The following is an 18,288-nucleotide window of genomic DNA, read 5'->3' as shown; positions in this document are numbered from 1 at the left end:
CATGTTTCCAGCCAAAACTCTTGAGTTCCATTGTAATGGAAATAGGAGAGAATGTACATTGGGCACTGCCAGCCATCTTTTCCATGGGAGTCTTGCAGTGGGACTGGCTTGTAAGGGTGAAGTCTGAGCAGGGTACTGGGCCTACCTTCCAACAAGAGTCCTTTTTTTTTTTTTTTTTTCAGGGATGGACAATCAGACTGTACTGGCTGTCCAGTCATTGTTGGATGGCCAAGGAGCAGTTCCTGATCCCACAGGCCAGAGCGTCAACACGGCTCCTGCCATCCAGCCATTAGGTGAGTGTTATGGATTGAATTGTGCCCCCCCAAAATAGTTGTTGTAAATCTTAATCCCTGTACCTGTGTTTATAATCCCATTTGGGAATGGGTTTTGTTTGTTATGTTAATAAGTCAGTATTAGTGTAGGGCGTGTCTTAACTCAGTCTCTTCTGAGATGTAAAAAGAGCAAGGCTGAGCAAGGAACCAGGTGGACCAGGCCACATGAGCTCTCCAACGAACCAAGAAACAGATGCTGAAGAGAGATAAGGACCTCCCCTTAGAGCTGACAGAGAGAGCCTTACCCTAGAGCCTGCACCCTGAATTCAGACTTCTAGCCTCCTAAAGTAAGAAAATAAATTTCTGTTTGTTAAAACCACCTACTCGTGGTATTCCCGTTATAGCAGCACTAGATAACTAAGACATTGAGTATCTGCTACTCCACTGGTCTCATCCCTTTGAGAGTGAGGGAGAGTGAAGAGAGCTAAAGACACAAGGGAAAGATAAGTCCAACGGACTAATGAACCACAACTACTATGGCCTCCTCCAGTCTGAGTCTAGTACAACTAGATGGTGTCTGGCTCCACCACTGACTGCTCTGACAGGGATCATAGTAGAGGGTCCTGGACAGGGCTGAAGAAAAATGTAGAACAAAATTCTAACTCACAAAAAAAGACCAGACTTACTGGCCTGACAGAGACTAGAGAAACCCTGAGAGTAAGGCCCCTGGACACTCTTTTAGCTCCATAATGAAGTCACTCCTGAGGTTCACCCTTCAGCCAAAGATTAGACAGGTACATGAAACAGAGCGAGACTAAAGGAGCACACCAGCTCAGGGGCAAGGACTAGAGGGCAGGAGGGGACAGGAAAGCTGGTAATAGGGAACCCGAGGTAGAGAAAGGAGAGTGTTGACATATCGTAGGGTTGTTAACTGATGTCATAAAACGATATGTGAACTGTTTAATGAAAAGCTAGTTTGTTCTGTAAACTTTTGTCTAAGGTACCAAAAAAGGGCGGGGGGGCAGTGCGTATTTGCTCAGGTTCAGCAGCGGGAAGGACGAGTTTCCCCATGACGAATACGTGGGGCTCATGGCAAGGGTGTAGGAGTGAACTGCCCACTCTGGTCCTCAGGATAGCATCTGGTCTCTGACCCTTTTCGCCTTCCTCTCGGTCTGGATCTTGAGGCTCATGCCATACTTCTCTGCTTGGCTCTGAGGATGCCCTCTCTGGATCACTTAGTGAATATAGAAAGATGGGATCATGACACAGGCGATAACTGGGAGTCCCCAGTGCCTGCAATGCTTTTACTTTTGACGTGGAAGTCATTTCTCAGCCTCTTCTCTATGGAAGGAACAGGCTGGGCACGAATCTCTCCAATTTACAGGCCAGATGCCTGAGACACGGAGAGGGCTGGGGACTTCTTTTGGAACCCCATGTGAGTCCATGTGGTCATTTATTCATTCCACAAACATTTTTGAGGACTTCCTGGGAACCATGCTGGGACAGAGAGATATATGCCTGGGTTTGAATCCTTGTTCCCATAGTTCCTGGACCTTGGGTAAAAGAGTTAACTTCTCTGTGCCTCAGTTTACATATCTATGAAATGGGGATAATAGTATCTGCCTTCTAGGGTTCTTGTGGAGGTATTTGGGATTTGGTTTCAGCTCTTATAATTGAGAAACACAAAACAGTGGTTTCTACAAGATTGAAGTTTAATTCTCTGTCACATGAAAGTCACGATGTGCATCTACAGTAGGTATGATGAGACCCAGACCCTTTCTTGTGGCTCTGCTGCCCTCAACTTGTAGTGCAAGATGGTTGCTGCAGCTCCCGCTTTCATTTCCTCATTCCGCCCAACAGCATGAAGGGGAGGAAGTGGAAGTGGAAGTCATGCCCTTTTCTTTTAAGAGGAAGTTGCATATGCAGTATACTTCTTCTCTCATCCCACTGGTCAGAACTCAGAAGGCTGGGAAATGTAGTCTTTAGCTAGGCAGCTATGTGCCTCACTAAAATTTATAGTACTATATAGGAAGAGGAAACCCTGGTGGCATAGTGGTTAAGTTGTTACGGCTGCTAACCAAAAGGTTGGCAGTTCACGTCCACCAGGCACTCCTTGGAAACTCTGTGGGGTCACTATAAGTTGGAATCAGCTCAACAACAACAGGTTATATAGGAAGAAAGAGCCCTGGTGGCACAGTTGTTAAGCACTCGGCTGCTAACTAAAAAGGTCAGCAGTTCGAACCCGCCATCTGCTCCTGGGGAGAAAGATGTGGCAGTCAGCTCCGTAAAGATTTGCAGCCTTGGAAATGCTATGGGGGCAGTTCTACTCTGTCCTATAGGTTTGCTGTGAGCCAGAATTGACTCAATGGCAATGGGTGAGTATGTAAGATGGGAAGTTAAGTGGTCGGCTGCTCACTGAAACGTTGTTGGTCCAAGCCTACCCAGTGGCTCCTTGGGAGAAAGTCTTGGAGACCTGCTCCCTTAAAGATTATAGCCTAGAAAACCCTAAGGGGCAGTTCTACTCTATCACATGGGGTTGCTTTGAGTCAAAAATCGGCTTGACGGCACGTAACAACAACATATGAGATGGGGAGCATAGACATTGAGGAGCAGCATGTCAGGTGCTTGATACAGTGCATGGTCTACAGTAGGCCCTCACAATGAGTGGTGGTGGTGTTGTTAGCTTCTGTTGTCGAGTTGGCTCCAACTCATAGCGACCCCATGTACAGCAGAACAAAACTGCCTAGTCCTGCGCCATCCTCACAATCGTTGTTATGCTCGAGCCCATTGTTGTAGCCACTGTGTCAATCCATCATGTTGAGAGTCTTCTTTTTCACTGGCCCTTTACTTTACCAAGCATGATGTCCTTCTCCAGGGACCGATCTCTCCTGAAAATATGTACAAAGTATGTGAGACGTACTCTCCCTTGCTTCCAAGGAGCATTTGAAGGTGTCAGTTCTTCTTTGGTCTTTCTTATTCATTGTCCAGCTTTCACATGACTTAGGTCAGGCGTACCTTAGTCTTCAAGGTAACATCTTTACTTTTCAACACTTTAAAGATGTTCTTTGCAGCAGATTTGCCCAATGTAAATTTTGATTTCTTGATTGTTGCTTCCATGGGTGTTGATTGTGGATCCAAGTAAAATGAAATCCTTGACAACTTCAATCTTTTCTCCTTTTATCATGACGTTCCTTATTCGTCCAGTAGTGAGGATTTTTGTTTTCTTTATGTTGAGGTGTAATCCAGACTGAAGACTGTAGTCTTTGATTTTCATCAGTAAGTGCTTCAAGTCCTCTTTGCTTCCAGCAAGCAAGGTTGTTTAATCTGAATATTGCAGGTTGTTAATGACTCTTCTTTCAGTCCTGATACTTTATTCTTCTTCATATAGTCCAGCTTCTTGGATTATTTGCTCAGCGTACAGATTGAATAGGTATGGTGAAAAGATACAACCCTGACGCACACCTTTCCTGACTTTAAGCCACACAGTATCCCCTTGTTCTGTTCGAATGACTGCCTCTTGATCTATGTACAGGTTCCTCATGAGCACACCTAAGTGTTCTGGAATTCCCATTCTTTGCAGTGTTATTCATAATTTATTATGAATGCCTTTGTGTAGTCAATGAAACACAGGTAAACATCCTTCTGGTATTCTCTGCTTTCAACCAGGATCCATCTGACATCAGCAATGACATCCCTGCTTTCATATCCTCTTCTGAATCTGGCTTGAATTTCTGACAGTACCCTGGTGATACACTGCTGCAGCTGCTTCTGAGTGGTCTTCAGCAAAATTTTACTTGCATGTGATATTGTTTGATAATTTCCACATTCGGTGGGATCACCTTTCTTGGGAATAGGCATAAATATGGACCCCTTCCAGTCGATTGGCCAGGTAGCTATCTTCCAAATCTCTTGGCATAGGTAAGTGAGCACTTCCAGTGCTGCATCCGTTTGTTGAAACATCTCAGTTGGTATTCTGTCAGTTCCTGGAGCCTTGTTTTTCACCAGTGCCTTCTGTGCCATCAGTTCCTGATCATATGCTACCTCCTGAAATGGTTGAACTTGGACCAGTTCTTTTTGGTATAGTGACTCTGTATATCCCTTCCATCTTCTTTTGATGCTTCCTGAGTCGTTTAGTATTTTGCCCATTGAATCCTTCAATATTGCAACTCAACACTTGAATTTTTTCTTCAGTTCTTTTCAGCTTGAGAAATGCCGAGCATGTTCTTCCTTTTTGATTTTCTAACTCCAGGTCTTTGCACATGTCATTATAATACTTTACTTTGTCTTCCAGAGCCACCCTTTGAAATCTGCTCTTCAGCTCTTTTACTTCATTGTTTCTTCTTTCGCTTTAGCTACATGACATTCAAGAGCAAGTTTCAGAGTCTCTTCTGACATTCATTTTGGTCTTTTCTTTCTTTCCTGTCTTTGTAATGACCTTTTGCTTTCTTCATGTATGATGTCCTCATGTCATTCCACAACTTATCTGGTCTTTGGTCATTAGTGTTCAATGTGTCAAATCTATTCTTGAGATGGTCTCTAAATTCAGGTGGGATGTACTCAAGGTCGTACTTTGGCTCTCAACCTGAAGTCTTCAGCTTCAGGTTGAACTTGCATTTGAGCAATTGTTGGTCAGTTCTGCATTTGGGCCCTGGCCTTATTCTGACTGATGATCTTGAGCTCTCTTTCTACAGATGTAGTTAATTTGATTCCTGTGTATTCCGTCTGGCGAGGTCCACATGTTTAGTTGCCGTTTACATTGGTGAAAAAAGGTACTTGCAATGAAGAAGTTTTTGGTTTTGGAAAATTCTGTCATGCCATCTCCAGCATCATTTCTATCACCAAGGCCATATTTTCCAACTACTAATCCTTTTTCTGTGTTTCCAAATTTCACACTCCAATTGCCAGTTATGATTCATAAGCTTTTCACTGGCTAATTCTTTTCAGAAGTAGACCACCGGGTCCTTCTTCCTGGAAGCTCAGCTGAAACCTGCCCACCATGGGTGATCCTGCTGGTATTTGAATACTGGTGGCATAGCTTCCAGCATGACAGCAACACGCAAGCCCCCACAGTATGACAGACTGTCAGATGCATGGGCGATATTAACTGTAGCTAATCATTCATTTAGTTTTTCATTCATTCAACAAAAATCCATTGAGGACTCCCTGTGTACCCAAGAGATATTGTAGTTATGCAAAGGAATAAGACGTGTTTCCTTCCCTGGGGGGGGGGTCACAGTCTGGTGGTGATGAGAAAACTATGATATTGGAGGTGGGCCCAGAGCGAGGAACTGATGGCCACTGGCTTTGGGGAGACTTCCTGGAGGAGGTGACATCTGAGCCTCACCTTACAAAATGAGTTGTATTGAGAGAGGCACCTTGGCAGGGGGACCAGTGAGTACAAAGGTAAGAGGGAGTGTGAGCACGTGGCCAATTTGGGGACTGGTGAATAAATTCAGGCAGGATAAAGATTTTGGATTTCTCAACTTTGAAGCGAATCCACTTTACTATATCCTGATTTCTAATCATTTGAAACATAGGTGCACCTGGCTGGATATTCTTGTAGGTGCCTGTGTTGTTTTGAAAGCTCCTAGGAGCACAGAGTTGATGCCTGACATGTGTGTGTTGAGTCACGGGATGCCATTCAGATTTGCCCTTCTCATGGCCCAGCTGCAAGTCTCCTCCCGTTTCTCACTGCGATGCCTCTGACTTGTTTTTGCTTTTTGTTTTCATTATTCCCTCTCCCGCTTCTGCCCCTTCCTGCTCCCCTGCGGTGTGACCCCTAGATGATGAAGATGTCTTTCTCTGCGGGAAGTGTAAGAAGCAGTTCAACTCGCTGCCGGCATTTATGACCCACAAACGGGAACAGTGTCAGGTGAATGCCCCGCCCTTAGCCACGGTCTCGCTGGCCACCAACAGCATCTATACCCCTTCAGCAGCACCCACAGCAGTTCAGCAGGCCCCACCTCCTGCCAACCGCCAGGTATTTATTCGTTTGTTCACTCATTCATTCAGCAAGTCTTTTATGGGCACCTATTATGTGCCAGGTACCATACTGGGCACTGGGGGTACAGCAAGGGACAAGACAGACCAAGTCACTGCCCGTGTAGAGTTGGGTGAGATAGATTGTACAAAACATGTATAAATATATACTTATGTGCAGAGGGGTAGGGAATGCCAACACAAGGGTGTAGGTTTTGCCATTTTGTATATGGTGCCCGGGAAAGGGTTCTGTGAAGAGGCGACATTTAAGTAGAGACCTATGGAGGTGGGGGAATGCATCATGCAGCTGGTTTGGGGAAGAATGTTCCGGGTAGAGGGATCAGTGAGTGCAAAGGCCCTGGGATAGGAGTGTGCTGGGTTTGTTTAAGGAACGGTAAGGAGTTTGAGAGTGGCTGGAGCTGAGTGAGCGAGGAGGAGAGTGGGAGGCACTGAGGTAAGAGAGGCAATAGAAGGATCCTAAAAGATACAGTGGGCCCATGGGCCATGCTGAGGACTTTTACTCTGAGTGAGATGGGAGCCATTGGAGGGTTTTGAGCAAACGAGGGTCATGGTCTGGTTTGTACTTTACCCACGTCACTCCAGCTGCAGCTTGGAGAATAGATTTATCCATTCTGCATTAGGGGGCTGTTGTATAAATCCAGGCAATGGATGATGGTGGCTTGACCAGTGAGTGGCAGCAGAGGTGGTGAGAAAGGGTAAGATTTTGTAAATATTTTGAAGGTGGAGCCAACAGGGTTTTTGAATGGATTGGGTATGGGTGTGAGATCAAGAGGAGTCAGGGGTGACTCCAGAGTTAGAGCTGCCACCAAAATGGAGAAAACCATGAGGAGCAGATTTTGGGGGGACACCAGGAGTTCAGCTGGATATGCTGGGTTTGAGATGCCCATTGGTTCTCTCCATGGAGGTGGCAAAGATGCAGACAGACTTACAGACAAGTCTGGAGGTCAGAGGTAAGGACCAGGCCAGAGTTATCTGGAGAAGCTTCCGAAGTCCTTAGTCCAGAAAACAATTCTGGATCAGAGACGCCCTGAGTGGAGTTAGGGGACTTTTAGAGGGATTAAAAAAATCTCCCTCATAAAGGAGATTGGGCATATCGTAGGATGCTAGGCGAAGGGGCCGTATTCCCCTCTGGCTTCCTTTTCTATCCTTATTCCTTTAATACATTGCCTTCCTCTATTGTGTAGATAGAATTTCTTCCATCAAAATAAAAGCATTCACCCCAGGACCTATAGAACATGTAGACGGAAACTTTTCAAGTTGCCACAGACATCTTCTAGCTAGAAACCAGGAGTTCTTTTCTTATTTTAGAATTTTTCCCCTGGTGCACAATCTAGAAGCACAGTTCCAGGGTTAGATGATATGGCATTCTCTGTCTCTGCTTCCCAGAGGGCAGACCAGTTTGCACTGCCTGTTGGCCTGCACTCTCACTGGCATTAGCTATTTTTAAAATACATAACCTTGGTCTATTCTGTCTCTCTTTCTTTTTTTAATTATAAAAGTAATTCAGGCTCCTTGTAAATAAATAAATAAAACACTACTGTAGTATAGAAAGTAAAAAATATCTTTCGCCAGCTGTGGTTACCTGGAAGTACTACCATTACGCATACATACCAATATCCACAAACGGGTAGTATTTTTTCCTTTTAACGTAAGGAGGACTGTATTACGTATACTATTCCCCCAGCCTGCTTTGTTCATTTAACGAGATATTGTGACCCTCCTTCTCCGAAGGTTCATTTCTCTACCTCATCCTGGGTTCAAATCTTAAAGTGTATACAGTAAATATTAAGTCTCCTCTTGCTTTAGAGGGAGCTAGAGTAATATTTAGGTTATTTCTAATTCTTTATAATCTCAAATACCGTCATTTAACTCTGTGTGTGTTAATAGGCATGGGAACACCCTCCCTCCATTTATAACAAGGTAAATGTCTCCTTACAAGCCCACCTGCTAACTTAACTTTTATTCTTAGGGGAGGCCACATCTTCCCACTCGTGGGTTATCTTTCACAGATTCCGTTTTCTCATCTGTAAACAGAAAAAAAAAAATGACTGACGAGGGGATATGGTGAGGATTGAGACCATTGGGAAAGAACTGTGCAAACATAAGGTTTAAGATAAAACAGAATATCGTGATTTTTCTCACTCCTTGATTGTGAGTACCACCCTCCTGCCCTTTTTTTTTTCTCAATAAAAGGAGAAAGGGAAGTCCCTTCAGTTCTGAGAATGGGAATAGCTTTAGAATGCAAACAGCTGGTTATGAACAAACACGAAGCCCCTCCGGCTTTAAGTTACATGGATGAACACAATGTGACTTCTGGGTTTTTATCTCAGCCTAATGCATGTGACATAAAGACGTAAACAAGCCAGAATCTACATGCTCTCTTGGCCCTAACATGGGGCCTTTTCCAACCTGCTTGGGCTGCCTGGAACATCCTATATCTGAACAGGGATTCTGGGTTCTGAGGCTTAGTCACTGCTGCCCCCAGAGTCCCCACAGAGACAGGTGACCCAGGAAGATGCTAAGGGCCTATCAATAAAGAAAAATAAGCAAAACACCCTTTACATCTACTGAGAGGAGCAGGCACTGCACATTGGCACTTTGTTGTGAAGTCTGCCTTTCATCCTTGCATACTCTGAACAGTATTATTATTTTTGTTACTACTTTGTATGTTTACAAGTAATACACATTTCCTTTCCCCTTTCAAAAAGTTGGAATGTTACAAATAAAGGTTCCTTTGGCACTATTCCTTTCTCCTCCCCTCAGGTAGCTGTTGATGGGTATCTCTAGAGAAGCAAAACCAGTGAAGTGTGTATGTGTATATATATAGAGAGAGAGATTTATCTCAAGGAAATGGCTCACGTGGCTGTAGAGGCTGGCAAGTCCCAAGTCCATGGGTCAGGTGTCAGGCTGGAGGATTCTCCTGACTCACATAGCTGCAGGGGCTGAAGAACCCAAAATCAGCCGGCAATATGACAGGCCACTGGCTCAGGTCCCAAGAACCAGAAGTCGGATGATGACAAGCCAGATTCAGAATCCAGAGCAAGCAAGCAAACTGTGCTAGAATGTCTATAGGTATATATATATGTGTGTATATATAGGATGCAGGCCACACCCCTGAGGAAACCCTCCCCTTACAAGTTGATTGGCTGATCACATCAGATCACATCCTAGAAGATGACTACATCATTACATAACTGCCAAACTACATCATTACTATAACTGCCAAACCACTGAGAATTATGGCCCAGCCAAGTTGACACACAAGCTTAACCATCCCAGTCCACCCTTTGTCTACTTGGCACCTGTACACATCTCCTTAAACCATATACAGTCACTAAAGACAATTACAAAGTCATACTTGCATCTAACATGATACACCAAACATGCATACAACTGAAAACACACTAGCCCTGTTTACATCTTATATAAGTGAAGAAAACAAAATTATTTGACACATGCATAAGGAGGAAAATACTCAACAATTACAGTCTTCCTTTCTACAGTTGGTCACGTGGTCATAACTGGTGTTTCGAACTACTCTCTTTCACCACCCGTTCCATATTCCCTTTGCCCTCAGCAAGCACTTCAGCTGGTGTGGCTCTTTGCCTGATGGGGTGACCCAAACCTTTCACGTACTTATTTAAGTTCCCACAGGAGTTATATAGTATCGTTGTTTAGAGGGAGTCCCTGGGTGTTACAAATGGTTTAAGTGCTCGGCTACTAACTGAAAGGTTGGCAGTTCAAATCCGTCCAGAGGTACCTCGGAAGAAAGACCTGGTGATCTGATTCTGAAAGATCACAGCGATTGCAAACTCGGTGGAGCGCAGGTCCACTGTGACACATGTGGGGTTGCCGTGAGTTGGAATAGACTTGATGGCAGTTGTTTTATATACATATATATATATATATATATATGTATTGTTTTAGGTTTTAAAAAATGTAGTTAGGTGCCGTCAAGCCAAAGGTATGCATGACCCCATGTACAACAGAATGAAACACTGCCTGGTCCTGAGCCATCCTCACAATCATTGCTATGTTTGAGCCCATTGTTGCAGCCACTGTGTCAATCCATCTCGTTGAGGGTCTTCCTCTTTTTCACTGACCCTACTTTACCAAGCATGATATCCTTCTCCAGGTACTCGTCCCTCCTCATAACATATCCAAAGTCCGTGAGACAAAGTCTCACCATTCTTGCTTCTCAGGAACATTCTGGCTGTACTTCTTCCCAGACAGATTTGTTCGTTCTTCTGGCGGTCCGTAGTATATTCAGTATTCTTCCCCAAGGCCATAATTCAAAGGCATCAGTTCTTTGGTCTTCCTTATTCACTGTCCAGCTTTTGCTTGCATATGAGGTGATTGAAAATTCCATGGCTGGGGTCATGTGCACCTTAGTCCTCAAGGTTACATCTTTGCTTTTTAATACTTTAAAGAGGTCTTTTCAGCAGATTTGCCCAATGCAATGCATTTTTTGATTTCTTGCCTGCTGCTTCCATGGGTGTTGATTGTGGATGCAAGTAAAATGAACTCCTTGACAACTTCAATCTTTTTCTCCATTTATCGTGATGTTGTTTTTTGGTCCATGTCTTAGGCTGGGTTCTCTAGAGAAGCAAAACCAGTAAAGCATGTAAATAAGTATAGAGATTTATGTCAAGGAAACGGCTGACACGATTGTAGAGGCTGGAATGTCCCAAGTCTGTGGATCAGGATAGAGGCTTCTCCTGATTCACATAGCCACAGGGTCTGGTGAACCCAAGATCTACAGATTGGAGAGCAGGGCTCTTGCTTACAGGCAGTGAAGATCGACAGATCCCAAAATCGGCAGATAAACTGCTAGCTCAAGTTCCCAAGAACCGGAGGTCAAACAAACAGGAGGCAGCTGCAGGATCCAGAGCAGGCAAAAGCCAGAATGTCCGCTTATATTTGGATGCAGGCCACACACACAAGGGAACTTCCTTTCAACTAGTTGGCTACTTACAGCAGATCCCATCATGGGAGTGATCACATATAAACACTGAGAATCATGGCCCAGCCAAGTTGATACCTAGCCTTAACCATCACAGTCCAATTGTGAGAATTTTTATTTTCTTTATGTTGAGATGTAATCCACAATGAAGGCTGTAGTCTTTGATCTTCATCAGTAAGTGCTTCAAGATCTCTTTGCTTTCAGCAAGCAAGGTTGGGTCATTTGCATATCACATGTTGTTAATGAGTCTTTTTCTAATCCCAATGCCACATTCTTCGTCATTTAGTCCAGCTTCTCTCATTATTTGTTCAGGATACAGTTTGAATAAGTATGGTGAAAAGATACAACCCTGACGCCCACCTCTCCTGATTTTAAACCACATAGTATCCCTTTGTCCTGTTTGAATGAATCCTTTTTTGTCTATGTACAGGTTCTTCATGAGCACAACTAAGTGTTCTGGAATTCCCATTCTTCACAATGTTATCCATAATTTGTTATGATCCACATAGTGGAATACCTTTGCACAGTCAATAAAACACAGGTAAACATCTTTTTGGTGTTCTCTGCTTTCAGCCAGGATCCATCTGACATCGGCAGTGATATCCCTCATTTCACATCCTCTCCTGAACTTGGCTGGAATTTTTGGCAGTTTCCTGTCTATACATTGCTGCAACCACTTTTGAATGATCTTCAGCAAAATTTTACTTGCGTGTGATATTAATGATATTGTTCGATAATTTCCACATTCTGTTGGATCACCCTTCTTTGGAATGGGAACAAATATGGATCTCTTCCAGTCGGTTGGCCAGGTAGCTGTCTTCCAAATTTCTTGGCATAGATGAGTGAGCACTTCCAGTGTTGCATCTCTTTGTTGAAACATATCAATTGGTATTCCGTCAATTCCTGGAGCCTTCTTTTTCGCCAGTGTCTTCAGTGCAGCTTGAACTTCCTTCTTCGATACCGTCAATTCTTGATCATATGCTACCTCCTGAAATGATTGAAAGTCAGCCAGTTCATTTTGATACAGTGACTGTGTGTTCCTTCCACTTTCTTTTGATTCTTCTTGTGTCGTTCAGTATTTTGCCTGTTGAATCCTTCAGTATTGAAACTCAAGTCTTGATTTTTTTCTTCAGTTCTTTCAGCTTGAGAAATGCCAAGCGTGTTCTTCCCTTTTGGTTTTCTAACTCCAGGTCTTTGTACATTTCATTATAATACTTGACTTTGTCTTCTGGAGCCACACTTAGAAATCTTTTCAGCTCTTTTACTTCATTATTTCTTTCCTCTGTCTTAGCCACTCGACGTTCAAGAGCAACATCCGTTTTGGTCTTTTCTTTCTTACCTGTATTTTTAATGACCTTTTGCTTTCTTTATGTATGATGTCCTTGATGTCATTCCACAACTCATCTGGTCTTTGGTCATTAGTTAAAAAATGAGAATATATAGTCTATGTATTATCATGAGATTTGCTTTTTCACACAATACCTTTTACTGGCTATATAGTATTCCATCTATGACTATGTTGCCATTTTAAAGTTCATTCCCCTATTGATGGACATTGAAGTTATTTCCAGTTTTTCACTGTTATAATTAAGATTGTGCGAATACTCTCATTCACGGACTTGCTCTGGACACATGTGAGGGTTTCTCTGGGACGGATGTCAGGAAATACAATTGCTGGGTCACAGGCTATGTGACTTATAGGGAGATGAGACTTGTTCTCCTCATTTGGTAGATGAAGAAATGGAGGTTCAGAGAAGTGGTGTGACTTGCCTAGGGTCATGCAGCAGGGAGCAGCAGAGGAGGGTATAGAACTTGGGTCTGTGGAACTCTGGAACCCAGATATTTTGCATCATTCCCTCAGCTTCTTTACAGGGCTGCAGACATGTCCTCTCTCTGTTGCTGCCCAGATCTCCACATACATCACAGTGCCCCCGTCCCCGCTGATCCAGACCCTGGTGCAGGGGAACATCCTGGTGAGCGATGATGTGCTCATGTCCGCCATGTCGGCCTTCACGTCCCTGGACCAGCCCATTTCCCAGGGCCCCCCACCTGTGCAGGTAAGGAGGAGGCAGGCTTCTCACAGGGTCTTGATTCCAGGCCTACACATTGACTTCTGTGGATTCACAATCTTGGTGAAAGAAGGGGGCTTGGCCCCAGCTTACCCCACATAGAGAGGGGCTGTCAGCTTTACCCTTGGCTGGCCCTGCTTGGGGTGGGGAAGCTGCCACATTCAGGAAGGGACCCAGAACCTGATTCTGGGGTTTCACAACCACATTCCAGCTATTTTGTGTATGTGTGTGTGTGTGTGGTAAACATATATGTAACAAAGCATTTACCATTTCCACTGTCTTCACATGTACCAATTCAGTCAGCACCCTTATCCATTCCCAAATTGTTTCAAACAGTCAAGCTGTTTTGACTCCTGTTTTTATTCTTTACAAAAGTGGCCCATGACCATTAGAAAATACACAAAATGAAAGTAAAAAAAAAAAAAAAAAATTTTATCATTCATCTGGAAACTGAAGAGTTTCCATGGCAATTAACTGCCATGTGTAATTCTTGGCTGGATCAGGAAAAATAAAAAAACTACAAAGCTGAGTATTTTGGATAATAGTATTGTATCAAAAGGATCCCTGGTGGTGCAATGGTTAAGTGCTTGGCTGCTAACCAACAGGTTGGCAGTTCCAGCTCACCTAGCTGCTCTGTGGGTGAAAGACCTGACAATCTGCTTCTGTAAAGATCACAGCCCAGGAAACCCTATGGGGCAGTTCTACCCTGTCACGTGGGGTCACTATGAGTCAGATTGACTTCACTGGCACCTAACAACAACAAAAACACAGTATTGTATCAATGTTAAATTTCCTGAGTGTGATCACTGAATAGCGGTGTGATAAGAGAGTATCGTTGTTCTTATGAGGTAAATACTGAGTACAGTATTGCAGAAAAGAGCAGTATGATTTTTATAACTGACTCTCAAGCAGCTCAGAGAATATATATACACGTGTGTTACATATGTATGTATATATGTACGTGTACATATACGTGCATACGCACACATACAAAGCGAATGTGGCAAATGGTAATAATTGGTGAGTTAGGTGAAGTGTGAAGGATGTTCAGTGTACTCCTCTTGCAGCCTTTCTGTAGGTTTGAAATTTTTCAAAATACAAGTTGGGGAAATAAATAAATAGGTCTTGACTGCTAACCAAAAAGTCGGCAGTTCGAATCTACCGGCCGTTCCTTAGAAACCCTATGGGGCAGCTCTTCTCTGATCTGTAGGGTTGCCATGAGTCAGAATTGACTCAGTGGCATCAGGCTTTTGGTTTTTTAGCCTTTTATACCCCCTCCAAGGAGCCCTGGTGGCACAGTGGTTAAGTGCTTCAGCTGCTAACCAAAAGGTTAGCAGTTTGAACCTACCAGCCACTACATGGGAGAAAGATGTGGCAGTCTGCTTCTATAAAATATATATATATATATATATGTATATAAAGATTAAAAAAAAAAAAATTTTTTTTTTTTTTTTATAAAGATTACAGCCTTGAAAATCCTGTGGGGCAGTTCTACTCTGACCTGCAGGGTTGCTATGAGTTGGAATCAACTCCATGGCAACAGATTTGGTATACTTTTCCCACCTAGAGATAACACTGCCAAAATTTTGGTGTCTAGCTTTGCTGTCCTTTTGAATACAGAGACATAAATAGCTTTTTATATAAATATGTTTATAATATGCATATCTATATAAATGGGTCATGTTATATGTACTGTTTTAAAACTTGCTTTTATTACTCTGCCTTTCTTTTAATGCTACTCTGTCTATGGCTATAACTCTACATTAGCATTTCCTAAAATGCCTCTGGAAACAGTGGCTTCTTGGGATTTTCCAGGAGAAAAAGGCTGCCTGGTCAAACCAGCCCAGGATGGAGGTGTTCTCCTCCCCCTGCTCTGTCCTGGGCTGTTTCCTGCAGTAAAGAAATACTTTTGATTTTGTCGACCCAGATTTTTTTCCCAAATGTACTTGGCTGTAGAACCTCTTCCTCAAGGAACAGCTGCAGTTAATAGGAGTACTCGATGAAATACTGATCAGCATTGTCATTTTAATATCTGCAAATTATTCCATCGTATGGATGGACCATCTTTAATTTAGCCAGGCTTCTATGGATGGACACATCGATCATTTCCATTTTTTCCTATTATAAAAACCGCTGGAATAACCATCCACAGATATTTTTGCTGACCTGTTTGATTATTTTTGTAAAATAAATTTGTAGAAGTCAGTGGCTGTGTTTCAGGGGTCCTTAATCACCCGCATATTCAGGGACTCTCTAGAAGGATTCACAGGCTTTGGAAGCAGTAGTACTGCTGGCTGGCATATTACAGCCAAAGGGTACACAGTAGGATCAGCTGTGGGGAAAGACTCATCAGGTGGGGTCTGGAGGAATCCAGGTGAAATTTCCACAGTTCTCTTTCCTGGGGGAGAGGAGAGAGGCTGCACAAGACCCATTTCTTCCTCCAGTAGTGGAGTGTAGCAATATGTGCACAATGTTTCTGCCCAGGGAAGCCTGCTTAAGTCTCAGAGTCCAGGGTTTTTATTAAGGATTGGTCTTGCAGGTGAGCGGTCACAATGGCTGAAATTCCAGACTCCCAGAAGGGAAGGAGGTGCTCACCATAAATCACATTGCGTGTACAAACAATGTAGGCAAGCTGGTATAGTATGGTTCCGTCCCACATGTGGGTGAAACAACCTTATCAATGTAGGGACGTTCTAAAAGCCAAGTACTCAGAGCACCACTTAAGGGCCAGTCCTGCAAGCAGACCCTGCTAAAGACAGCAACATCAGGCCTGCTATGTTAACTCTTTCCTGCACAGGCTGGGTCATTTCCGTGACTTTCATAGAGAAAAGGGAGAGCAGCCTTTCAACATGGCTGACTAAAGCAAATGTCTTTCCTCCCTGATAAACAAGGCAGCTGCTATCAAGAGGCTATGCTGCTTTCCTTTTCTCTTCATTTTGATTTCAGAACAGCCTGAACATGCATTCTGCGCCCAGCTACCTCACCCAGCCTCCGCCACCTCCTCCGCCCCCTCCGCCACTGCCCCCACCTCCACCTCCCCAACCCCCGCCACCCCCACCCCAGAGCCTAGGCCCCCCTGGGCGTCCCAACCCTGGCAGGAATGGTGTGGTAGAGGTGTACAGTGCCACTGCGCCCCTGGCAGGAAGTGGAACGGTGGAGATCCACGCATTGGGGATGCAGCCCTACCCACCGCTGGAGGTGAGCAGAGGTCAGGGGTGGGGAGTGGGGAGAACTGGTCACGGTCATCATGGGTAACCTTGATCTTTCCTGAACACCTACTGTGTGTTGCGGATACTGTGGGCAGCAAAACCAGACCCAGTCCTCACGACAGCGCTATGAAAGGGGTACTTTGATTAGCCCCAATTTACAGATGAGGAAACTGAGAAAGAGATGTTAAAAGATTTGCTCAAAGTCACTTAACTGATAAGTGGCACAGTCAGAATTTGAACCTAGGCAGTCTAGCTCCAAAGCTGCATCTGACCTGTTGGCTTCATGAAGTTCTAAGGGGTCTTGGGAGTGATTGTGGTGTCCGAGCTAGGTGGAGGGGTTAAAATGGTGGCTATAGGTGAGGAGTGGCTGAGATCAGCCTGGGCCACGGTGAGGGTTCCTCTGGCTGGGACAGCTTTTCCCTCCCTTCCCAGGACTCTTTACTTGACTGTACTGTCCTAGGTGCCAAACCAGTGTGTGGAGGCTCCAGTGTATGCCACCCCTCCAGTGTACAGCCCGGGCAAACAGGGATTCAAACCGAAAGGACCAAACCCTGCTGCCCCCATGACCAGCGCCACTGGTGGCACGGTGACCACCTTTGACTCTCCACCAACACTGAAGACCAGACGGGCCAAAGGTGGCGGTGGACTCCCAGAAGGTGGGTCCCCAGCCTGCCATGGGTGTCCTACCTCAGCATCACCCTGTCCATAGGGTGCTTAGTTCTGGTCTTTCATTTTATGATAGTTAGGATTAAGTTTGGCTGTGTGTCATGGAAAATCCAAACTAACAGTAACTTCAAAAATAGAACGCTGTTCTCTCTTGTGTAAAACAAGGCCCGAGGCAGGCAATCTGGCTGTGACTGTATGGTCATCAGGTACCATGTTTCTTCTGTCTTTCTGAGCCTCCATCCTTAGTGCATGGCTTCTTTTATCAGGGTTCCTTTTTGTCCAGGATGGCTGCTGGAGCTCCAGTCATTGATTGCATGTTCCAGGCAGTAAGAAGGAGGAAATGCAGGACAAAAGGGGGTGCCTCCCAGCAACATTAGCTCTTTGCGGTGGTTCTAAGTGATACTTTTGCTTGCATCTCATTGGTCAGAACTTAGTCACATGGCCATATCTAGCACAGAGGAAGCTGGGAAATGTCTTTTTTAGCCAGGCATGTTGATGTTCCTATTAAGCAAGGAATTTGTAAGGAAGGAGGAAGGGGAGAGTAGATAGTAAGGAACTTGTGAGAAAGGAAGAGGGGGAGAGTAGATATCGGGAAAGCAAACAGCAGTATCTGCCACCCGTTCGGAGATGCTAAGTATGGAGGTGGAGGGGAGAGAAACAGAGTTTTTCAGGGCCTTTCCAGTCAACTGATTTCCTCCTTCCACAAATACTTGTTGAGCATCTGTGTGCCGGGCTTGGCGTCAGACATTAGGAGCCAGCATCTTGGTCCGTGATTCCTCTGCCTTCACGTTATTCACAGTTTAATGAGAGAGACAGGCAGGGAATAAAGAAATATTTATGAGTTGTGGAATTGTGCTGGGAAGGAGAATAACAGGATACAGTGATTGAGAATAGCTGGGGAGGGGCTGGGAAATGATGTTACTTGGATAGAAAAGACCTCTCTGAGGATGAGAAGAAAGCAGCCTTGTGGATATCTGAGGGACAAGCATTCCAGGTAAGGGAAAACAGCAGGTGCAAAGGTCCTGAGGTAGAGCTATGCTTAGGGTCTTCTAAGGATTAGCGTGGAGTCCACTGCACTTGGGTGGAGAGAACTGATGAGGTTGGCAGGA

General features: G+C 44.4%; 1 protein-coding gene across 3 annotated transcripts in view; it reads left to right on the top strand.

Annotated features, from left to right (window-relative positions):
* The window catches only part of ZNF341 (zinc finger protein 341), a 63,846-nt gene that overhangs the window by 15,057 nt on the left and 30,501 nt on the right, over positions 1-18,288 (top strand). For all 3 annotated transcript variants that reach the window (XM_049869236.1, XM_049869238.1, XM_049869237.1), the window contains exons 2-6: positions 183-293; positions 6,056-6,252; positions 13,143-13,292; positions 16,251-16,502; positions 16,974-17,169. In XM_049869236.1, coding sequence (XP_049725193.1) covers positions 183-293; positions 6,056-6,252; positions 13,143-13,292; positions 16,251-16,502; positions 16,974-17,169 — 906 coding nt within the window. The remainder of the gene's footprint in view (positions 1-182; positions 294-6,055; positions 6,253-13,142; positions 13,293-16,250; positions 16,503-16,973; positions 17,170-18,288) is intronic.

This window comes from Elephas maximus, chromosome 25 (genome assembly GCF_024166365.1).
Source record: "Elephas maximus indicus isolate mEleMax1 chromosome 25, mEleMax1 primary haplotype, whole genome shotgun sequence".
Lineage (NCBI taxonomy): Eukaryota > Metazoa > Chordata > Mammalia > Proboscidea > Elephantidae > Elephas > Elephas maximus.
Note: the sequence above shows the minus strand (reverse complement) of the source record. Positions and strands in the feature narration are given on the sequence as shown.